At 35.8% G+C, this 26,189-nt stretch overlaps 1 protein-coding gene across 1 annotated transcript in view; it reads left to right on the top strand.

Annotated features, from left to right (window-relative positions):
- The window catches only part of LOC134543256 (ER membrane protein complex subunit 7 homolog), a 46,928-nt gene extending 21,449 nt beyond the window's left edge, over positions 1-25,479 (top strand). The window contains exon 4 of the mRNA XM_063388170.1: positions 25,169-25,479. Within this exon, the coding sequence (XP_063244240.1) occupies positions 25,169-25,297 (129 nt within the window). The 3' untranslated portion in view covers positions 25,298-25,479. The remainder of the gene's footprint in view (positions 1-25,168) is intronic.
- The last annotated feature ends 710 nt before the right edge of the window (positions 25,480-26,189 follow it).

The following is a 26,189-nucleotide window of genomic DNA, read 5'->3' as shown; positions in this document are numbered from 1 at the left end:
GATGAGGACACCGAAAAAGACGAACAAGGGGAAGAAGAAACCAACAAAAAAATTAGCCATGCAGATGGGTTTCTACGTTTAGAAAAGGCACTCGAATACGTGGAGCAGCAAGATGACGTCACGCCAAATGACGTAATGTTTTTTAAGAAGTGGAGCACACGAGCAGCTGAGAAGAGAGGAGCACTAAAAAAACAAAAAACAATAATATATTATTTTAAAAAATAATAATTATGTATATATTTCTAATCTGCCTTTCAATATGTTTGTATTTTATTTTTATTAAAACATCGACATATGTATTAGAAATTGATTTTGCGTGTTTTTATTCGTATTTCCAATAATCCGAGGTTCTGATAATCCGAGTTGGCCCCGGTCCCATCCAGCTCGGATTATCGAGGTTCTAGTGTAATTATATTCAGACGGAATCACACCTTGTTTCTGTTCATTCCTAATGACCCTCTGAAACTAAAAGGTCCACCATTACAGCAGTGTATAATATTTATGGCAGCATTTAGCGTGATTAACTTTCTATCTGCTTTGGTTTGATTAATGAACAATGCTGTAACAAAAATGGTAATCAGAGCGTGGTTGCTGTAACAAGGCCTCCCACTCGAAGCTGTGTTGCTACTAGACAATGTGCCATCACATCCTAGTGCAGAGGTTTATAAATCGGACGATGGGCAAATAATCTTTAAATATATGCCACCTAATGTGACGTCTCTCATTCTACTCATGGATCAAGGGGTTATTGCAACAATGAAGAAACTGTACAGGGGCAGTCCTCTTAGGCGACACATCAACGAGGGTGCTGATCTCAAGACATTCTGGAAGAAGTTAACTGTACTGGATGCTATTTGTGAAATTTCAAAACCATGGAATTTAATCATTTGTACAACCATCACTAAATCATGGAAGAAAATTTTCCTTGACATTGAAATTGAAGATTTCACAGGGTTTGAGGATGACAAATTTTCCGCAGAGAAGTGGCTTCTTTATGTCGCATGGAAGAGTGCGAGAATGTTGACAGTGATTGCATCACCAAATGGTTTGAAGTGGACTGTTCTCTGCCAGGCTACGAGATGTTGAGCGACACAGAGATAGTGCGACGCGCCCAAGGTCACACGGGAGAAAAAGATGACGGTGCTCCTGATAGTGATGGTGACCTTATTCCACAGAAGCGTATTACACACTCAGCAGTTCTGGAATGGGCTGATAATTTGCTGGATTATTTAGAGCAGGAAGATGATACACTTTTGTCAGACAAACTTACCTTAAGGCACAGTAAAAAACGGTCACAGGCCCGAAAACAATGAATTTTGTATCATATGATCATTAAAGAGTCTAGATGCCTATGTGGGTGACTGTTACTATGTAGGGAGGTCAGGAGCTTAGTTCCAGCTCATCAGTGGCGAGATGGCCTTCAGATGGAAAGGGTGTTGCTGGCGGTTGCTCTGCGGCCTGCCATCTAGCGGTAACTAACAAAACCTCGAAGATTGTATCTCGCTCTCCCTCTAACACACAGCCGATACGGTTCTATCGTGCCCGGAGGAGGGGAAGGTTTAGCAGGTTTCTCTTTCACTCATCCTTCGCCATGGGGAGGCGGAATGGATTATTTTTTTGTTCGCAACTGCGCACGTCATGTGGCTGAGAGCTAACCTCTGCCACTCCCGCACATCTTCTCACTCAACTCGCTCGTTCTCTCACACTATTTCAATAAATCTTTTCAAATCTTCAACATCAATACTTTAAACCATTGCGCTTCCTACGGATTAATTATATTTCATGCACGTGCCAGAATTCAGCTGCAAAAAAATAAAACGCCTAGTCAATTTTTTTCTTCAAAGACCTTCAAACACTGTGTGTTAAAAAACATTCTGAAAGCGCATTGTTCTAGATAAATGGAAATTCTAAATCACCTACGCCACAAGGAAACATTGTGCTTTAATAGTTATGTAAAGGTGGTGTGATATGTTTTAGATGTCGCACCATCTTATCATCCATGTGGAAGAGTTACCCGAAAAGCTAACAAGACTATTGCCATGAAAATGGAAATATGGTTAAGGAAATATTTTTCAAATGTTTGTAAACAGTAAACAACATATAGAAAATCTTATAACTGTAAAATTAAAATACAAACAACTCTGTAGCAAATTTAATTTCAATATGAAAAAGTCTACAATGTTTACAAGAAACGAAATTGCAATAGCAATACAAAAATATCGCAATTTTGTTACATTGTTAACATATATATTATTTTTAATAAAGGCAATAAAAATGACATACTCAATATTTGGAATACAATAAATACCTTAAGCCCTACATAATTGCTGCGATATTCACAATAAATGCTTTTCTTAAATATAGTAATTAAAAAACATCGTAAATAAATTATGAACATACATATTATGGTGAAGGAAAGTGGACACTATCGCACTGAAAAATCTTAGACGGTAGTTTTCCTCATCTTATTTCTTTCTTTGCGTTTTTGGTCTTGTTCGTTAAAATATTTCATGTTCAAATACTTGATACGCATATACGTTCTTGTCCTGACAAAACAGTATATAACTTCTTCTGGATATTTATTTTCAGTAGTTCCGCAAATAATTTTAGTCAGTGATTCAAAAATCCGCTCTTTTTTTGCACAAATTATTGCCATGAACATTATCAAAACACATTTCAGCTATCTTTATTAATTCAAAAAATTCATTAGTGGGACATTTTAAGTTACCCTTTGATTGTACATGTATCCAGCTATCGTCCTCCGAATTGAAATCCGTAGTGCCAAGGTAGGGATATTTATTTCTGAAACGGTGAGCTATATAGCCAGAAACATATTTCAGCCCTTCAAGAGAAATGTCGTCACTTGAAAGGGGCCTGGCCGCTAAATCTAAGTATATTTCTTCCATGTCAGCAAGATCTATTTCATTTAAAGGTGATTTCTCTTAAAATGTCTTTGTAAAATTCATTTCCTTGCACAAAAGTAGTTCTGTACTTTCATTCTGATAGCACTGCCCTGTTCCATTTCATTTGACGAAAAATCACTTACCAAACACATTTTGTCTGTCTTCTCATCCGTGTTTTTCCATTCAGCAAAAACTGTTGCAGAATGTTTTCACAATATGTAGTTTATAATTCTGTATTTAAAGTCAATGGGCGACAGATGCGTATTTTGATGTCCCATACCTCTAATATACGGAAGAAAAAAAACACTAACACATCTTTGTTCAGTTTAACTGTTAACAAATATTTAGGTTAACAGGTCTTATACATATTTTTGAGTGTTTTACTCACTGAGTTATACAGGACATTAATTAAATTGATCGCTGATATTTATACTTTTAAACGAAATTTTGGATTTATCATTTTATGTGAACTCTAATGCGTTAAAAAGTGTAACGCAACACTACACACAGGTAGTGATGTCTAGTGCACTGCCCTATGCATATTAGTTAACAAAAAAATAAAATAAAATATTAATTACTGATAAACGATACCTAGATGTCGTGATACAAGTAACACATGCTTATCTGATATTTATCTCAATTAGAATACGAAAGAGGAAGACAAAATAATTAACTGATTTTAAGACTGATTTATTACTTACACACGAATAAACAAATACCATGTATCCCTCAATACAGTAATTCCTTTTGACGAAAATATCACTCCGATTTTTTTTAACTATCGTTGCCAGGTACATGGGCACGACTTCGCAAATGTCAATGTTTCACGTAGAGTTAAAAAATGGATTTACGGTTCGAAAAATTCATTAACTCATAAATTAAATCAATTGTCCGATAAAACATAAGACCTATAGACTCAAGACGACTAAGATGGTTGTGCATTGTATGTTCATATGATCGTGCCATTAATATTACTGAGAGGCTAATTAATTTAGTAAATATAATATTTAATAGCGGCTGGTTTTAGTTCATCCCAGCAACATCAACAAAGTCATAATATCAATCGGCAATGTTAAAAAGTTGCAGGGCGTCAGTACAGTGTTAGTGATAGAGTAATACCAAAATGGCCATACCTAGACTAATGATATCTTCTGACGTTAATAACTTTAAAATCACGTATTCCCGTTCGCAACTTATCATACCATCAGCAGTCTGATGATAACCTTTTTATGTTTTTATACATACTATTATTACCGCACATGTAACATAACTTATGGTAGGCCCGCGTCAGGAACGTCCTGACGCGGAGCTGCACGCACCAAAACGGCCAAAACTAAGCTTCTTCTTAGTAGCAACTTTTACAACAATAGGCTCGAGGCACTTTTTGAAAGTTCCGCCGAAACCTCTGGCAATTTCTGGCCGTGAAAAACGTAATTCCAAAAGCCGCAATTAAGGTAAGTGCACCAGTAGTCGTCATGCTAAGAACAATTTAAGGGAAAAAAAATCGCCTACCTAACCTTTTTGGTGTATTAGCGCTTATTATGTGTTTGAGTTGAACCTCAAACATTCCTCTACAATAATATAACTCACTTTTGTATAAAAACAAATAATTTTAGTATATTTACAATTTTAAAAAAAGTGTTATTTTGAGCCAGTAGTCGTCATGCCAATTTTCGTATTTACCAGTACTCGTCACATCTTTGTGCCAGTAGTCGTCATGCGTAATTTCGATGCCTATAGATTGTAAACAAGAATTTGCAATTATTATATAGTACCATTTTGGGTTTAACACTTTATTTTAAATGATAATGCAAACTATTAAATGGAACTGCTAACATAACATTGTAATGTAAATACACAAACATAAAAATTATATTACTTATACTCAACTTACCGACCTATACATTGCTTTCGGCAGTCGCAATTGGTCGCAATAAATAAAGCTGGAAACAAGATACATTGTGCCAACACTTACATATAAACATTGGAAAATACAAACGTGATAAGAAGTTATTAAGTACATTTTTACATAACACATGTAAAACAAAAAATGTACAAGTATTTAAAATATTCAGTCAAAAAACATTCTTTAAAGTGATCATTTTTGTTTCGTGATTAAATTTCACAACAGTATGAACATTTGCCTAATGAAAATGCAATAAAACATTGAAAATAATTAAACCTAAAGTTATATTTCTTAAAAATTATCTAATTAATTATTGTTCAATAATTGTATTAGTTCGTGCAATCTTCCACAAGTTCTCTAAACTTAATTTTCATTAACATCAACAGATGCACTAAAAATGTAGTTGACCCTGGCACCTTGTTGATTCATGCTTGGAGATGGAAGAATGCCATTAATCTGTGACCTACTTACATAAGAAACATCATTTTCTTTTGTCACAAATACCTTCTTACTCTCGTCTTGAGCTCGCATGCCCATAACTCTTACTTCTTCCCCTTCAGTTTCTTGGATGATGCAAACAAATCTGTATTTTGTTGCGCCCCTTTTCCCACCCATAAATGTCACAAGAACAAAAGATCCAGGCCGCAAATTTTCATCAGTCACCTCTTCTAACTCTACACATTCTTCTTCTTCATGTTCCCCACTCCATTCATCAGAAGATTCCATAGGAATGATTTCTTCCTCCGATGATGATGATGTAGAATTGTCATCCACTTTCCTCTTCTTGGCAGTCTGTTTTTCTTTCTCCAACCTCTTTCGCAATCTTTCAGCTGCCCGTTCTTCCTTTTGCTTTTGCAAGTCAATTTTGGCCTTCTCTTTCTTAGAAAAGTAATCTTGCCAAGCACTCGAACTAGCAACAGAAGGAATTTTCTCTCTTGGTGCACGTTTCTTTAACTTGGTTTTCTGAGAAGGCCAAAACAATGCTCGCTTGAAGGGTGAGGGAATGGATTTGTCTGTGGGCACAGCAGTAAGATCTTTGGATGTTGATGGAGTAGGCTCAGGATTAATTGAGGAAATGGTGTCTTCAATGATTGGTAGTTCTTCTTCAACAGCAGTTGGAGGGTTTGATGGTTTTTCAGGTACTGTTGGTTCTTCAATTTGGGGGTGTGGTTCCTCATGTTGGGCAGAAGAGCTGGTTTCGACCTTGTCGTAATTTCTAACATGTCTCCAATATTCAAATATTGACATGTCTCTAACATCTCCCTGCCACACATCTCCCGATTCATTGAAAAGCTTCAATTTGTTATGTCCCAGAAACTTTTCCAAGTGCTCAACAACCCGAGAACTACCAATATTACTTTCTGGAGTCTTGGGTGTAGGTGAGGAAAGTGTTGATGCTGGTGTGCATGGGACACTGGAGGGCCTAGAAACGAACTTGTCCTCATCCACTGCAGAAGGATCCCATGGGAAAATTCCACTTTTCCTGAACGAGTGCTGCAGTATTTCTGGGGTGACAACTTTCGCGATCACAGTATCCAGCAGTTTGGCGAAATCTTTCTTCTTTAGTGTGGGGTCTTCCTTGTGAGCCACACGCTGCAGTCGCCACTCATGAACTACATTTTTCCATTCACTTTTGAGTGGCTTGAAGACTCCGACATCCATGGGCTGCAGTATGTGGGTGGAATTAGGCAATAACGCCACTAAAACTATCCCATGATCTTTGCAGAATGTGCTGCTGTTCAGAGTCAGATGTGATGAATGGCCATCAATGAAAATAATTGCTGGTAAAGTTATCTCCTTCTTCACCAACCATGGGTGAAATATGTTAGTCAGAAATTCATAAAATACTTCACCAGTCATCCAACCATTTGGTGACTTGCCAATTCCCCACTCGGAAGGTATTCCTGCTACAATATCCTGTGGAAGCCTTTCATACTTGAGGCACAGCAGTGGTGGGCAAAGTTCACCAGCTGCATTCCCAGTCAGTAATACAGTGATACATTCCTTTTCGTCAGAGTTGACTTGCTGAAAAATTTTTTTGTCTCCTTTTTTGGCCAGAACTTTGTTACCCTTAGGGTTCAGGAAAAAAGCAGACTCGTCTCCGTTGAAAATTCTTCTTGGGTCAGACAGACATCTTCCAGCTTGTTCTCCTCCAAGTACTTGTATACTTCCCTAAACCATGCTGATATCTGTTCCTGCGAGACAGCTGCCCGACTGGAAGTCAGATTTTGTGCAGTTCTCAAGGTTAAACCTGGATTCCTTTTAAGGAAAGATGTGCACCATTTCCTACCTGGCCGCCCATCTTTAAAAGGAAAAGGCCTCCTTAACTCCTTAGTTAACTGCTGCACACTATTCTGCAAGTCGTCTATGGTAATCGGGAATCCTGCTTTACAGAGAGAAAGAGCCCACTGCACTAGCATGCTCTCTTCCTCTTTCTTAAGCCAAGATTCGGGTCCCATTTTTCGTCCTATAGGTGTCTTGCCCTTTACTTTATCCGAAAGTGTGTTCCTCGGAACACCATGTCTTTCCGCTGCCTGTTTTATGGACATCCCGTCCTTCACAGCCTGCAAAGCCTCTTCCATCTGGTGGGGCTCATATTTCAGTATGCTTCCTCTCAGCATGGCACTGCAAATGAGTTTTATTGTGTTAATTTATGATTTGACATCAAACTAATACCAAATGAAATACTTACAAACTATTTTCAAATCATATCGAGAAATGTTTATTTTAATGAAAATAATCCAATACTTATATGTAACCAAAATTATATATTATCGGGGAGGAAGCAAAATACACTAATGAGGGTAAGTTTTCAAATAGTTCTAATTTTAGTATGTATTTTTTAAGCTAATGTTCTAGTATTCGTCATGATTCTGTACCAGTGTTCGTCACCTGTGACGACTACTGGTCCTGATCACTGATTGGATGTTTTACAAACACAGTTAACTTATCATGATGTAATATACATTTTAATGAATGCAGATATTCGATTTTAAAAATAACTGACATGTACCAGTGTTCGTCAGGCATGACGAAAACTGGTGATTTATGGTATTAAGTGATCCAGTGCTCGTCACCCACATTTTTTTTGTAACTTTGCATAATATCGCTAGACTTAATATGCCAGATATTTTGCTAAACACCTCTTAGAAACATAAAAATGCAAACATTACCCTGAAAGAAATACGAATGCAATAATTGAAAAAACTAATTACTTACCTTCTTAGCACAAACCAACAGCAGTATATACCACTTCTCGGAGTATGGTGCACAGCCTCTTAGATGCGGGAATTCCCCTTATGTAATCGGGTGCGTTCCGAAAATCTTTATGTCGACAAAAATAAGTGACTATCAATCTGAATTTTAATACGTTCGAATCGCGAGACTTTGCATACTTGCACTTAATATTAATTTTTTTATTTATAAGTGACGACTACTGGTGCGATGACGACTTCTGGTACACTTACCTTACTTAATAATTACATACAGAAAAGCCCAAACGTCTGTAACAATGTCAGAAATATAGTTCAAAACCCAAAATAAATTAAACATATAAATTTAAATAACGTAGCACAGAATAATAAAACTGTAAACAAACATTTGAAGTATTAAGGTTTCAGTGTTCTGTGCAATGTAATACTACAAAAGGACATTTGTAATTAGTGTGCCCGGCATTCTGGCATCGCTAGCTAACATTTTCAATTTTTTTTATTTCATATAACGAGAATAGCCTAGTGTTGATTTGATGTTCTAAATAGATTTTAATAAATATAAAATCTATTTTTTTTTGGTTAAATTTAGATCTGTCATTCTAGTGTGCATATAGCATACCCTAACTAACCGGAATACACAACTGATGTTCTATGCTGTCAAAACATATTAATCTGGAGGGTAAAAATGTATTCATATGTGTAAACAACCACCAAAAAGAATTTCGCTGTACGAATTTTTCTGTACAGAGACAATTTCCTTGCTTGAGCGAAGATACGCCACTATGAAGCACGACCTTGACAGACCCTTCGTTTCTTCGGCCTCCTTTCTCGTCCTCCTTCTACACCCATACCTGCCAACTTTTTGAAACTCCCATCAGTAAAACTTTTAGAATTTATAAAATTTGGCGTAAATCACGTGCGGCAATTTCTAAGTACTGGTAACCAATATCAATTTCTCGACTTTCCCATAACCTTATATTCGACCCACAAAATCTTATGCAGAACTACTCTAAAAATATATTTCTAGTGCTGCTGTAAGCAATATATTTTTTTAAAAAATTAGAACAACAATGTTAACCACACCAAAACTTACACTGAGAACAATAAACCAAACATTAAGGTGGTCTTACCTTAAAAAAAAATGTTGGACTGATGGATGAATGATTTATGAATTTTATGTGAAAAAAAATTAATCTGTAGTGTTCTGCTTCATTTGTAATGATGATGAAGTGGCCTTCTTTGCTGCTTGCAGGAAAACACTGCTGAAGTTTTGTTGATAACATGGTCCAGACCTCTTGCATTTGAGAACAGAGATTGACTGGAGTGTTTCCCTTGACATAGATGATCTGAATTTTGTTCTTTTTTTTTTTACCAAGCTAAAGATACGTTCACATTCGGCATTGCTGTGTGGTATACTTAAAATGGACAGCATTACCCTTGATATTCTGTCATATTTACAAACCCCTTGAACTCCTTGTGTATGTGATAACTCTGCCCATTTCACATCAATCGACACATCTTTATCCACAACAGCCGAAATGTCATCAATCTGCACATTTGCAAATTGTTTATGGAGTTCATCTATTGCCAAATCAATAGTTTCCTCTTTTTTCACAGGCAAGATAATGGGGAACAATTTCACAAAGTAACGCACTGAGGAAAATTGTGCATTTTCAATTCCCTTCAATCGTGCCACTTCTGCATGTTTTATAACTTCACTATTAAAAGGAAACTTATTAATCATGTAATCACATGCAGTAATGAAATATTTCCTTACTGAGCTGTAGAACACATGTTTCTCTTTGGTTTCAAGCACATTTATTAAAATTGTTGTGTGACTTCCTATCATTAACTCACCATCATCTTTTTGGTTATGACGTAAATGGTACTGTACCTCAAGTAATGGACTGCCCTTCAGTACACTAGGTTTAACAAAATGTACAAGAATGTCTCTCAGCAAATTCATTAACAGTTCTCTTAAAATATGTATCTGTGGCGATTCTGCTTGAAGAATTACATTTACTTTCTCAAAATATGGCATAACATGAAGTAGAAAGGCACAAAGAGCTTTGTTCAAATTCGAAGACAGAAACAGAAACAATTTTTCTTCCCTACTTGCAAAAGAATTCTGGTTTTAAGAACTGGCTTGTCAAACTTCTTATCAGTCAATGCAATTTTCTTGCTGCTAGAAGCAGATTCAGGAACTACAGTAGAACCCGTTTATAGTGAACCCGCCTATAATGAATTCCAGTTTATTGTGAATTTCCGTCTCAGTCCCGGCAAAATGATTTGAGGTTATGTATTAATTTATTGGATATAGCGCACAACTTTTGTCAATGTTGATACGTTTTCCCGTGTACCACGAACAAATTTTGCCGACATAATGCACATTTATCTCAAATATTTTCATATAATTAAAAGTTTTTTCACAAAACGTCTCTTCTGGATCACATTGAAGTTTTTCTCAGCAATACGCTACTCGATTGTCCACTGTTCATATTATAAACAAGTTGTATTCGAGTGGCCTCGGTAGGCTACGTGTAGCCAAAAATGGTAATCAGTTTGGTGAAAATAAAAAATAGTTTTCCCTGAATAGTTAAAGAATGGGCGAACACGTGTACATTTATTATGTTATCAAAATTATAAATAAATTACCGCCACACAAATACGTATGTACATTATAGCAGCAAATTCAATATTTTAATGTCTCATTTTTATCGTTCACGTTTCGAACATTTTGATCGGGTAAGGTTCGTAAGACTACCACTAGATAGAACTCTGTGGACAAAATTTTTCCATAGAAAGTGAGAAAATTTCGTTCCAGCTTTAGCAACTGCGATACTAAATGATACGTTGTAATCTTTGATGCACCAGACTCGTTATTTTTCGTTTATTTACTTTTGACGGTAAAAATAATTACGTGTTATTAAGTTGCAAATGTGCTTCAATAAGAAATACGTACATAAAAACGGTGAAAAACGCGTTAAAAAACGTAAGGCATTATCTGTGCGAGATAAACTGGACATTATTGAAAAGGGAGACTCCAACCCCACTGTCCCGCACATGTTAATAGCAAAGGAACTGGGAATTGCAAAATCCACATTAAGTACAATATTAAACTAGCTGAACAATCTTCTTTCTCAAGCTGCGATAACGTCACAGAGTATTAAATGCCCGAAAAAAGGATAATACGCCGATTTCCAAGAACCATTAGGTAATAGAAAGTGTAGTTCATTAAAAATATTATCTGCATTTGCTCATAAAACTGTTGCTTTGAGTATTTTAATTCGTTCTTTTCATGGCTTAGGCCTATGTGTAGTTAAGATTTTGCTTTTGAGTATGTATTGCCAATATAAAAGTTTTCCCAGATATAAAGTTTCCCCTCTATAGTGAACATATAAACTACTCCCTTCAGATTCGTTATAACAGGGTTCTACTGTAATTCTCTTTTCCCTTGTTTTTCTGTGCTAGAACTACTTTGTTTCTTTACACTTAATGGGATTTTGTATGATGTCATACTCACAGACTGGGATGGTTTCTGTGTTATCAACACTTCTTCTTTGAAAAAACTGAGTAATGGTTCCCACTGACTAACAAGTCTTGTCAAAATTCTTGCGAGAGATAACCACCGTGTTACAACATGCTTCAGTACCTTTTTCGATTCCTTGCAGTGAAGATCTTGAAATATAGCAAGTCGTTCTTTTCGTTTAGCACTTTTTTCCATATAATAAAAAATGTCTACTAACATTTCATCCACATTCACTGGCAAACTTGAAGCTGCCTTTTCTGCTGCCAAGTTTAATAAATGACATGCACAGCCAATAACCACTATTTCCTCATGCCTTTCTTTTAAAAATGCAGCAACACCATTCTTCTTCCCAACCATCACAGGTGCATTATCGGCACAAAATGCTACACAATGATTCAGTGGTACTCCATTCGATTCTAGCTGCGATAAGATTAACTGACCTATATTCCGCCCTGTAGAATCGCCTTCCAGGTTAGGTATGGAGAGAACTGTACTCACAATTTTACCCTGTTTGCTGTCTTAAAATGTGACAACAATAGGGTACAATTTTTCGTTTGTGTCGTTACTCCCGTCTGTTGCAACAGAGAAAGGCCCTGTCTGTAGATGCACAACAACTTCAGACAATGTATTACTTGCCATTTCATTCAAAATGCAAGTTGTTTTCGTGCGGGCACAAGTGAATTGCTTTGCAATATTTGAGTCTGTGAACATATTTTTGAACAATCCACCAGCATGATCTGCTGCACTGAGTGGGATGTTATGCTCCACTAAAAAGGAAACAAAAAGGCATTCCGCTTTCGTAACGTCCGAATTGGTGTTTTTAGTGTTGAAAAAACTGCTAATTTTCTTGTTCTCTTCCTGACTCTTCACATTCCCAACGTGTTTGGGACAGTTAACGTGTGTGCTTACGTCATGTTTACCACCGTGCGCTATATTAAAATCACACCTACACACTAAACAGAACACAAATTTTTCGCCCTTCTGTGATCTTTGTATACACGGAAATTCCTCATTGTAAGAATCCTTGTATGTTTGGAAGTACTTCTTCTTCAGTTTGCTCATTTTTAAAACACGTTAAAAACACTCATAAAAAGACGCACAAAAATTAAGAACAAAAGTCTTCAAAGAAACACAGGCTACTTATTAACATAAAAATGTATACGATGGAAAACACAGCGAAACTAGTAAAATATATTTAATTACTCGTCCATTTTCGTATTGGTGTAAGGTATATAGGAAATATAAAAGAACAGAACAAATAAAACTTTTCGCAATACTTCTACACCATTATTTACTGCTTGCATCGTTCCACCATGTTTGGAAACTAGAGCCTGAGTGGCGTTTGTTTTCCAAACGGACCAGTAACTTAATTTTTGATTCATTAGAATGAGCCAATGAGAACGACGATGTCAAGAACAAAGATACTTCTTTGTTTGGCATCTACGTCAACGCTTGTTTCTCTCAACTCTCATACATAGCCTCGTCGTTACAAACTTGAAATTACCCGTTCAACAAATTTTTAAATTTATTAAAAACGTTTCGAAATCCGTAAAAAAAATCAGGGCTCCGTAAAACGGTAAAACAACGCCTCTATCCGTAAATTTTACGGACAATCCGTAAAAGTTGGCAGGTATGTACACCCCATTCTTCCCCCTCCCCTCCCGCAGGCAGGGCCAGCTGGCTGGAGCTCCACCGGACCACCTGGTTCTGACAAGCGCTGCCCTCAGCGCCACGTCGCGGGGACATTCTTCCCGGCGGCGAGAGTTTTACACGCAGCACTAGAACTGCCACTCCAGAGGGCGTGTTTTGAGTCGGATCGTATCAAAAAAAAAAAGATATGAAAATATATACATAACTCAATAGTGTTCTGCCAATTATGTTTTCATTTTCATTTAAATTTATTCTTTAAATCGCTCCTGAAGTAGTCCAGCAATGATCAATGGAAATTTTCAATATTAAACTGTAATTTTGACGATGAAAAATTTTTTTTCTTACTTTTATAGGTGCAGAAACCTATTCGTACACTCATTTCTTGAACTATACTTAAGTTTAACATAATTATGTACTTAAGTTTAACATAATTATGTGTTTTCTAAATAATTTTGGCTTGGAATAAAAATAAATGCATTTAAAATGACATAACTCAGTAAAAAAAATGTAATAAAAAATATTCTAGGTATATTATGTCTTATAAAGAAGCATAAAAAATAAATATGTACAGTTAAATTAGTTTTGTCGTAATATTTTCCATGCACCAATCGCCTTAAGAAAAATTTGTAGTGCAATTAGAAGAAAAGAAAGCACATCGCAAAAACAAAAGTCTATTACAAATTTTTTTCAATCAAAGTAGCCTGTATTGTTTAGCGTACCTAACAGCTGTACAGTAGAATGTACCCCTACTGCATCTATGTACATGCATTTATGTTTACATATTTGCCAATTGTATTTGTGTAGGCCTAAAGAATTTTTGCATGTTTAAGATGTGTGAGTATTTTTGCGTGTTTTTTAATGCTTTAAAATGTCTATAAATTAACTTTCTATCTTTCCTCAATTCTTGTTTACATTACATATTCATATGCACATACCGACATACGTATACGACCATACGTATTTGTATAAACATACTCAAGACAAACACGTGAGCTAATAGGCCGAGATTTTTTCGCCTGAAGCATTTGACTTAAATACACTCGACTGTACCTCATTTCTTATTCCAAACGGCCGGAAAGTCAACAGAAAATTGCCGTGTGTGCACCAAACCTAAGTAAAATGAGTGTATATGTAATGTTTATTTGACAGTAATGAGATGTGAAAGTGCATTATATATACAGGATGTATCAAAATTCATGTTACAACGCTTGAGGGTAGAAAGCTCTTATTATTTGCAACCATTTTTGCCAGTAAACATGTTGCCGGAAATGCGTAGTTAAGCCCCTGTAGCCCCAGAAAGAGTCAGCGTAGGCAACCCGTTCGGCTTTGTGAGAGACAGACAATGCTGTGGTGAATTACGTGTTTACGATGCCGGGCAGCGCTCGAGAGAACTGTACAATGTCAAATGCTGACCCCCGCCCCTTTTTACTTCCGTTGGTGGCCCCTTTTTACTTCCGTTGGTGGCGCCTTCACCTCTTTTCTTCCATTCGTGCCGTGCCATAGCATTGCGCAGCTTGACATCGCAGTGTGTTTTGATATCACTGGTGGTCTGTCGTTGACTGTTCTGTCGTACAAGCAAAATCGTGGTGTCATTTCTTTCGCTGTGGTTCTGAAAAGGGCGACGTTTTAGTGGAGCTCAATGGAGTACACGTTTAGTGAGTACACGGACATGCTGCTTGTTTACGGGGAAGCTAGACAAAATGGACGAGCCGCCCGTCGTCTGTACGAAGAACGATATCCGGGTCGTAGGATTCCAGCTCACACCATGTTTGCAAGACTTACTCAGCGAATGCGTGATACTGGTACATGTGTCGTCACAAGACCAAATGCTGGTGCTCCATGCAGGGTTCGTACTCCCAGTTTTGAAGAAGATGTACTTCAGAGATTTGAGGAGAGTCCGGATACAAGCACAAGGGCAGAAGGTTCCCATATGGACGCTGACAAAATGGCTGTTTGGCGAGTTCTTCATGAGCAACTCTTGTACCCGTACCACCTTCAAAAAGTGCAACACATGGGTCCAACGGACTATCCTCTTCGCATGACCTTTTCTCGTTGGTACATTCAAAGAGTATTGAGGAACCCCGAGTTAGCGGTTTTATTCAGCGATGAAGCCAATTCACTCAAGACGCTATTCTCAATTCACACAACAGTCATGTTTGGAATGATGTCAATCCGCATGCAACGTGTGTTACAGCTCGCCAGGAACGTTTTTCATTTAATGTGTGGGCCGGTATTGTTGACGGCTTACTCATCGGGCCTTTTTTTCTTCCGCCACGGCTTACCGGCGCCGGATACCTCCACTTCCTTCAGAACGAACTACCAGGTCTTCTTGAAGAGGTTCCATTGCATGTCCGACGTGTGATGTGGTACCAACATGACGGGCCACCACCTATTTTTCCCTGCAAGTGCGAAAGTATTTAAACCAAACATTTCCAAACCGATGGATTGGATGAGTGGGCCCTGTCGCATGGCCGCCAAGGTCACCGGACCTAACCCCGTTAGATTTCTTTCTGTGGGGTTACGTAAAAGGGCTTATCTACGCTACGCCAGTAGAAACTGTAGAAGAGCTTACACAGCGAATCATTGAAGCGTTCGAAATCATAAGGTCGACTCCACACATGCTCCAGCGTATCCGTGAAAACATGATTCGCCGTTGCCACCTCTGTGTCGCTCAAGGTGGGCGTGTTTTTGAGCCGTTGCTTTAGGCTGTCACGTTGTTAAAACGTATGCAACAATTTCAATGTTGTGAAACAAAGCCGAAGCTGTGATTGATTTCAGAGTGAAATTAAAATCTGTGCCACAATTAAAAAGGTTTTTTCTCTACTCGAACGCCCGCACATCCACAACATAAAACACTACAACGGGTTGCCTACGCTGACTCTTTCTGGGGCTACAGGGGCTTAACTACGCGTTTCCGGCAACATGTTTATTGGCAAAAATGGTTGCAAATAATAAGAGCTTTCTACCCTCAAGCGTTGTAACATGAATTTTTATACATCCTGTATACCCCACTCAGTTTGTTCGTTTGTTTTATTGCATCTGTTATATTTTTTTCTTACATAACTACAAAGATATTGAACAATTGCATAAATTAGTACGTACAATTTAATATAATGATATATACTAATACTGTATATATGTATACTGGCACATAATGGTACATAAGTTACTAGTATTATTCACTGTAACACATTACCGTACTTCCGATTGCCTTCCGTCGCGGCCGTGGTCGTTTACACGATAAGGGGGGTGGTGACTGACCGTTTTTGTTTACATTGCGCGGTAAAAAAATTGTAAAGTGTATTATCCGGCGTTTTGGGTTATCTGCGGCCTCGGCCCCTTCATTACCGCGAATAATCAAAAGTTGACTGTAATCACAAACTTGTATCTTGCCATTGGGAACAGCATAGTTGAAAAACTTCATGCTCTGCCTCTTAAATGCATCACTTAAGACACTTTATTTTTGAAGTGACAACGTCTAATAAATCGATGAACGCTGGCTGCAAGCATGAAAAAGTGTCCCGTAACGCACATTGTTCCACTACGGTGTGTCCCATTACGCTTATTTTACGCTTGCGCCACATCTCACTTCCACTCGATTGTAACAACCATCAATTTGACTTTTCAATTATGTTTTCTTCGTTTTAATTATTAATATTATGTAATTTAACGATCGTCCACCGATTTTCAGCACAATCGGTACGGTTATTTAAAAGTAATGTTGAATTTTCAAATACGTTTTTGTACGAACAATGGTGTTTTACAGTTACACATAATAATTCAAATTACACCCGGGATCTTTTGCACAATGTTTTAAAAAATATTGTAACACATTATAAATAATTTGGTGTATTTGGGATGCGTATTTGTTATAAAATTGTACTATAAAAACAAAATAATATTATTCCCCTACGGTGCTGCCATCTACGGTGATGGACGCCAACCGAACAAATCGCGCTATCTACCTTACCCGCTTCCGCGGCAACCAGGCACTCATTAATACATATTTTCTTTTGATTATTGCGAGGGGAGTTATTATTAATGAATTATAAATAAAATTTTGTGCCCGGGGCAACAATTCCATATCATTTTGAGCACTGGAAGACATAAAAACATAAAATATTCTCAACGATTTTTAATCTCTGCCCCAGCGCACCACGAGCGTCTGGGTTGGAGATTAAAGCCAAAATTCTTTCTTAAACTTTCTAATACTTATTTTATTAACTGCAAGGTCATTTTTATGAAATTCTACGTTTAATTTCACGACGAACAAACTTCGTCGTTAAATGTGTAATTGCGAAAAAGCGTAAAACATTCTCGACCATCTTGAAGTTAAATAGCAAACATGTATAAGAGTTATAGTTAAAATAATCTCTTCGTTAAAGTAATAAACATATTTGAATTAATGAGTGCAAATAAAAGTAAATTTATCAATTAAATTGTAGATTTCATTTCACTCCTTTGCATCCATACAAAATAGTGATAATTTTATAAAAATGATTCAATTTTATTCATAAAAGTAGGCAATCATTTCATCAATGTTTTGTTATGACGTCACGTTAAACTATTGTCTGTAAACCGACTTTACAGACAACCAATTTTTTGTTTATTTAACATGTGTTACATGCCTACCTTTGGCTAAGGTCTTGGATGGTAGGTACAATACAACAAACACAAATACTTAAATGATAAAGACAGAACGATACTATAGACAAATCAATAACAAAAAAAATAATAATAGCTACAGATAATAAGAGATTTAACATGAAAACTTTATAAATTAAGCAACATAGTATATACAACATATTATTATTAGATTCTCAACAAAAAATATATATAAAAATAAGATGGTAAGATTTTTTTTATATTTATTTTATTGTCAGTTAGAGGAAACTAACTACTACACTTATTGTAATTAGAAATAGTTCTTTATAAAATGTCATTAGTCTTACTTAATGTGCATAATAAAGGTTTGTGATGATTGTTGAAGGTTGATACTTGAATATCCTTATTGTTGAATAGATAATTACACATAATTTTATTATTGTAGCAGTTATGTATAAATATAGCTTCTAATAATTCACGCTGTAAAGTTAAAGATCCTATAAAAAAGTGAACATCAACCTTTTGAATAATATTAATGTTTGATTTATAATGTTGCTTAGTTATCTAATTTGTCACTGTTTTAGTAAAGTTGTTCCAAGTAACAGAGCTATATTCAAGTTTAGACTCACCAAAGCTATATAAAGACTAAGTATTGAATCTAGGTTAGATTAAAAGTAATATATTTAATTAGAGCTAACATTCTATTAGCATTAGATCTAAGTGTTTCAATGTGATTGTGAAAGAAAGGTTTAGAATCAAGCAAGATACCTAACTCTCTGAAACAATACAATTTTACAATAGCTTGATTATCAAGTTTATAATCAAATACAATAAGATTAGAGGTGGGACGATACCACACTTTCGATACTCAATTCTGTATTGTTTTTTCAGTTCGATACTTTCGATACTTTCTATACTCCAGGGAAAAATATTTTCCCATTAACCCTACAACTCTGTCTGCTCAATTTTCCTTAATACTCTGTCTGGGGTCATATTTGACCCCATCCTATAATCCATTAAGAAAATTTTACTGAACTGCCAATATGTATCGGAAATATTTATCAGAATTTGATCCAGTTATTTCCATAGGTATTGCATGGTTTAATGTTTCTTAGTGTTCACTATACAGTATTACACGACATTTGCAGCATTTTGAAAAGTTTCTTTCACTTAACTGCAAACATCATTCAATCACCTCCATCAGAATTTATTCTAGACTCGTCTTCACAGTTTTTGCATGTAGTTAATGTTTCAGAATGTTCCTTGCACACAAATATATTACATCGTTTGCAGATTGAACTGTATTTGGTGTCCTTTGACCGGGGGCAAATGAAGCATCTTCCTCGCTTTCTCATTTGATTGTTTGGGGTTGGTTCTGGATGTTTTTTTTCTAGAATATCACCAAATCCACACATTTTGATGCTACTAACAATAGCCGTGTTTCTTGCTTGTGGTAAACCGACACGGTGCTCCACTTGAGGCTTTGCCATTTCTTTAGCCAACTTCATTAGAAACAGACGTCTCTCTGTTTTCTCTAAGCCTACGCAGAAAAGTCTGTAGGCGTTGAGTGCAGCAAGATCAACGAGATCATAAAATATAGCTAACGGCCAACGTTTCGTTCCCTTTTTTACAGAATAATGACGGCTCACTTGGTCGAGTGTGTCAACGCCTGATTTTGTGGAGTTGTAAAACAATACAACTTCCGGTTTTCTTTTCAAGTTGTTTTCTACTGGTACTGAGAATAACTGATGTTGTGTAGACAAGAGAATCACAGCCTTATTTTTTTTTGGAACATAAGAAACTAATAGTGTTTTGCCACTGCATGCAAATTTGGTGGTGTTTTCTTCTCTAGTTTTTGAAGGTAGCATCTCATTTGGGATTTCTTTTCGTGAAGAGCGTAGAGTGCCTACAAGAGTTAAGTTCATTTTCAACAATTCTTGACCTAAGTCAAAGCTCGTGAAAAAATTGTCAGTGGTAATGTTTCTGCCACTCTGAGCTAGATGTTTCACTAAATCTGTGACCACTCTCTTGCCTTGATTCACTTCCCTTCCATCACATGATTTTCCAGTGTAAATCTGAAGATTCACCAAATAACCATTTTCACAGTCTACAGCACACCAAATCTTAATGCCATACTTTCCTGGCTTGGAAGGAATGTAGACCTTGAAACTACATCGACCTCTGTATACACAAAGATGTTCATCTACAGTAATGTTACTAGAGGGTATAAAAGATGTTTTGCACTGCACAACAAACAAATCAAATAGTTCTTGTATAGGTTCAGCCTTATTTCCAGTCCTTTCTTTTCTTTCAAGTCTTGTGTTGCAATCATCGAAACGAAGGGAACGCAAGATTGCCTGAAATCGTACCCGTGACATAGTAGCACGGAAAAGAGGAATGCCGTATTCACAATCCCAAAATTCTTCAATAGGTTTCCCACGACCCTTTTGTACACCATACATAATCAGCAAACCTAAAAATGAAATTAGCTCGCGCCTGTCTATATTACGCCAGTCTAATAGTTTTCCCGACATTTTCAGTTCATTTCCCCGTTGATTGGTGTACCGAATTATAATATCTATCATTTCATCTGTAAAAAACTGTTTGAAGCAATCAGTAGCCGAGTTAACAACAACTGTAGTAGGAATACTTGATACAAATCGTTGTATGTTGCGAGATGGTAACCTACGAACTGTTGGTTCTTTAGTACTCCAGTCAATATTTCTACTTCTACTTACAATTATTGTATCTTGGTTTTCTCTTTCTTCATCCGAAGTATAATTTTCTTCTACTTCAATTTCATTCAGACAAATGTCATCATTTTCTTCTATTTGTGTCTCTGTCCCATCATCATCAGCATCACTACCATCTGAATCACTGCTGCTATGAAACAAGTCTTCCATAGCTTGTTCTACACTGTAGCCACGTGCAAAATTTACACCTTCCATAACTGAACTAGAATGAATCCCAAAACACCCACACAAAATTGTTATTTAGCTAACAATCTCAATCTACAACTTTGAGGTTAGCTCACAATAACAACAAAGGGTAGCATCACCAACTCAGAGTAGCCAACTAACGTGTACTAAAATCAATGTTGCCAAATTACGCTTTCTGAAATCAGTGTTGTCCACCTGACTGGTGGAATGAAAAGTGTTAGACGGGAAAACCAATTGACAATTACAAACTAAACAATTAGTTGGCAATACAACCAGTTAACTCCCAGTGTCTACCAGTCTTTGTACTCCCACCCGACTCATGTACATTAAAATCTCTGGGATATACATAGGTTTTTGAAATCTTAGCAAAAGTTACATTTAATCTATCTGGGGTCATAAATGACCCCATCTTAACTGTTTTTATGAATTGTATGTAAACAAGTGCGTAGAACTTGTCGTAAATTTCAATGAGCAAACTAATTAATGCTGCAAGAAAAGTCATTAAACTTCAGACTTGTAGATTAAATTTTAGACATCCTTCCGCCACATGAAAGATGCTTGGGGTCCCCAATGACCCCAGACAGAGTTCTAGGGTTAAGTAACAATTATTACAAATAACATAAATTAGTTTTAAACTATATAAATTCAATCTAGCATACCAGCACAATGTCAGATTAAACTTAAATACATAATGTGTAAATAATTGCATTATATTAATGAAAGATATGAATTCATCATTATATATACCTATAATAAAACCACCATAAATGTAAAATACAGTCCATAATCAAGTAAAGCTGACATGAGAAACAGTGGCCTTACAAAATGTTTGAAGTCATTTCTTGGAGGGGGGAAAAATTAACCAAGCTTAAATTAGAAATAAAAAAATTAGGCTATTGTAAATAGAAAATCAGAAATTTTTGCTTGTTTGTTTCATTTTACAAACAACTTTATGCAACAGAACAATTTTCAATAAAATTTTAACTTGAGAAACGTAAAATACAAAACAATCAGATCGTAAGAAAACAATAACAAATTGGTATATTCAGTTCAAAGATTAATGAATACACAAAATATGAGATCCGTGCCTTAGTAAAGCGCGTGCTCCATTTTCATAATCATTGCTAATTTGCGCCACTAGTCTCGCTTGGCGCTGGCCATAGATGCTACTAGCGAAGTGCACAGTCTTCCTGATACTATCCATATCTATGGTGCGATAAAGTTATTTTCTTACGTTTTCAAAGGTAAACAATGAACGTTTTTCAAAATAAAAGCATTAATTAAAACGTAATTTATCAGGAGGAATATATCTAACAAAAAAATTTGTGAATTTTAGGACTTTTCCGCTTCGTAGAAACGTATGAAACGGGAAATTAATGATTTTATAAGTGTATGTTCCGGGAAAGTAAACCATTATAAATATAGTAGTACTTTCGGCGGGACCAAAGTTAATCGGCGTATGACACTGGAAAATGTATGAAACGGGAACGTAATCATCGAGGTTCTACTGTAGTTGTATGTTGTATGATGGCGACTCAAAACTTTATTCAATACAAATGAACAAGCATTCCGGTATCGAAAAAATGTATCGAACTTACAGTTTCGATACTCGATACTTTGCGATACCGTCAAGTATCGAAGGTATCGAGGTATCGAAGTATCGAAAATCCCATCACTAAATAAGATTATATTTTCTTGAGAAAGTTATGGTAGTGGTTTTCCTGTAGTTAAGGTCAACGCGATTTAGATTATACCATTCGAGAACAGAAGAAATGTGGTGTTGAAGAAGGTGACAGTCTTGAAGAGAAGTTATTTTTCTAAATATTTTTAGATCATTGGCAAAAAGAAGGCCAACTGAAAAGCTTTAGTTATAATATCAATATGATGTTGAAAAGAATTGGGGATAGTTTACCACCTTAAGGAATACTAGAATTTGCAACATGTAAGTCAGATTTAATATTATTGATTGAAACAAAAAAGTTCCTATTTGTCAAATTTCTACCAAACCATTTGAGATATTTGACACTCATTCCTATTTTAGACAATTGTTTTATTAATGTGTGATGGTTTACTGTATCAAAAACTGCTGTTAATTACTGTCTCAACCACTGCTTATATTGTCAAAATTATACGCTCTGCCTGTAAACCCTCACTTATGCCTGTTTAGCCTAGAACCTCTGCACAGGTGCGACAATGAGAGATGAAACGCAAGATGAGGGAGAGGGTACAAATGGAGTTTGTCATAGGGTTACTTCCACTTCTCTCCACGCTGTGTCTGCCGGCTAAGGTACCCCCGCCCCTCTTCTATCACTCTCCCAGGGGGACCACCATATATCACCCTGCATGCTTTGCTTTCTAAATGACTACTTGGTGTTTCAAAAGAGGCAGTGTAAATCACTCTACTGGTGATATCAGAAAAAGTTTAGTAAATATGGAATTAAATTACTTATTAAAGTAATTTTAAAGTTCTATGTACTTGCACCAAGATTTCCACACCATAAATTTTTTTTTTTTTCATATACTCATAATAAAAAAGTTTGGGAAGGCATTATATTCAGGCACATATTTTCAGGTAAATACAGTATTGGTGTTGTTAGGTAGGTTGTCATTGAACCAAAGAGTCGTGAAATCCACTCAGCAACCATGTTATTAGATACTGTGTTAGTGTTCCAAACTAATGGCATGCTGCCATGTGCAAAGCGATGGTGTCCAGCATCCAGAAAAATCTGGAGTTGAAAGAATTTTGAATTTCTGAAAAGTCAGGGAATAGAAAAATGTGTTAGGGAATTTAAATGAAATTGTTAGACCAAGACTAATCTTATATTACTAATCCATTAACTGTGCTGTGTGTGTGCTGTGTGTGTGTGTATATATATATATTTGGTTTAGTCTTTGTTGCAAAGCAGTCTTGTTTTAAGCAGTTGTATCTTGTTTAGCACAAGAGGCCGAATTTTCTTTGATGGCACCTCAGAGTCTAATGTAAAAAGAACTCACTACCCCAGGCTTTTTGTTAATGTGTAAACATTTTTGCCACAGCATTATTGTTTCCATAAGTACATTGTGATGTGGCAGCTTTGTGTTTTTATATTCTTTTGTTTACTATTGAAAATACTACACATTTAAGTCAATAAAATTTAAAAACAATTTTTTTTTCTGGATACCTGAAAAAGCAGTTGAAAGAACTTTTCTCCTGACTTTCGTTTTCACTGCCAGATTTTATTTTTGTCATGTTCTGTATTGTACCTCCATGAAAGCATGCATAACCTAATCAGGTACATAAAATACATTCTCAATAAATTTTAAATGTGTGAAGAATAGAATTTGAACGTGCAGATATGAAGTTGAACACATTGAACAGCCCTGAACTGGCCAGGAATTGAACCTGTAGCATTTGCTCCCCCTTCTCCCTCTCCAAATTAAATGTCATGGCCCCAAGATCCAACAGCCAAAGAAAAATATTCAGATAAAAATGATTACATCTACACCTTGTGAAGTAATACCCTAATTCGTTTCAGAAAAATAAAGTGAATGTAGTCAAAATAATTCATTATCCAGCCATTGATTTTTGTTTTCTGCCCCAGTTTAAGTTAATTTACAGTATTAACTACACATCTAAATATATTAATATTAACATTACATTATGAGACTAAACATCCTAAAATAAAGATATATAAAAAAATTCCAGGCCGTATTGTGGACGTGATAGATTTTGGCTGTGCTCTACATTTCCTCACTAAACATGTGCTTACAAGATTTCCAGGGGACATAATAATTAAATTAATTAAATAAAAGCTCTTTTTTAATATTTAATAAGATTACAAAAACATAACCTTTACATTTCTGCAAACATGAAAGATTATTTAACCTGTTAACGTATTTCCATGACACTTTTGTATTAAATGCATGTTTCCCAACTACAACACTTGAATAGCTAACCATGTGATTGCCATTAAATCTTAAAAGTTTCTGTCGTTTCTTACCAGAGCTGCTGCTGACTTGCGGGATGGCGTAATATAAACTAAGCACATACGGGCATCAGAAATATTTTTGCATAATATAAATTATTGTACAATTTTAATTGAGCTTAAGTAAATAGGTAATGAAAGATGTGAATAGTTACTAAGGAAAGGGTAACCTATAGTTTTTTTGATTAGTCACAATATTTATTCAATTTGTTTTTAATGTTACACAATTACCATTGCTATTGTACGTGCATGGAAATTAAAAATGCACTGTTTAATAAACAGTGTTACTTAAAATCCATGCACTAATTCAAAACTACATTGCACAGCATTACTTTGATGGGTGGGTGTAGTTGAATAAGTCTTCTTAGTCATGGAATAATAAAGAAAAATGACTTTTCCTGTACAATGTGTTGGGTACAAAAAAGTGAAAACTGATCAGCATTCTTTTTCCACCCCCAGGAAATGGAGCAGTTGAACAGCAACTTCAATTACAATGTTCCAGAATTTTCAGAAGTTCTAACCTCTTTGTTTGCTGGAGCAGAAAAACAAAAGAACCGTGCTATCAAATCAAGTAAGAAGAGGCAGTAACCATATAACTGTTTTGTTAAATTAAAATACTTTAGGGCAAAATGTATATGCTGTATAAAACTATCAGTATTTTTTCTAACACATTTATTTCATTATTTGATGTTTATAAGTGTTAAAAATAAATGTATAAACTTGTTGTTGGTTTTTAAGAGTCCCTTAATAAACTAATCAACAACAAACAATTTGTTTTAATTTTATGGCAAATGGAAGGTTCCCTATTTCACCCCCATTTAAGGATAAGGGAGTGGAAACAAGTTTGTACTCTAGCCCCAAAGTCATAGTTGATTTCTGCTGGTTGCTTACAATTGGTGCATACAATATGCATATGATTATAGGTAGTTCTCAATGTTTACATTTTAGATTGTCAGAAAATAGTTTTATAAAACATTTGAGCGCACATTTTTTTTGTTGAAAATTTGAATCTATTATTACTGGTGTAAATAAATTTGATTTATTTAAGAGAAATGTCATTAGTGCATTGTAATTGCTGCTTAAATACCACAGACTTTATGCTAAAAATATGTATTACTTACTCGACATTGCAATATGACAGGTCTAGAAACAGTTGTGCTTTGCATTTAACTTTATTTATAAAACAGCTATATGGAAGACGATTAATAATAAGTTGGTTCTTTAGAACTTTCTAAGAATAACGTTTTGTGCAATGAATGAAACTGCATGTGATGTAGGAATCTGTGAGTACTGTATTAAGTTTTAGTACCAAAGTTTGTTTGATTTATGAAGTGATGTTGCTAAAAAAGAAAATCTACTGTCTACCGATAATTTTGCAAGATTTCCATCATAGAGCACTACGTATTGATGGAGGACTAGGTCTTCAATTCCAGCTCTCTGGCCACAATGAGGATTGCCGTGCAGCTGAGAAGAGCTTGTA

This window comes from Bacillus rossius, chromosome 1 (genome assembly GCF_032445375.1).
Source record: "Bacillus rossius redtenbacheri isolate Brsri chromosome 1, Brsri_v3, whole genome shotgun sequence".
In the NCBI taxonomy this organism is placed as follows: Eukaryota; Metazoa; Arthropoda; class Insecta; order Phasmatodea; family Bacillidae; genus Bacillus; species Bacillus rossius.
This window is presented reverse-complemented; position numbering and strand designations above follow the sequence as displayed.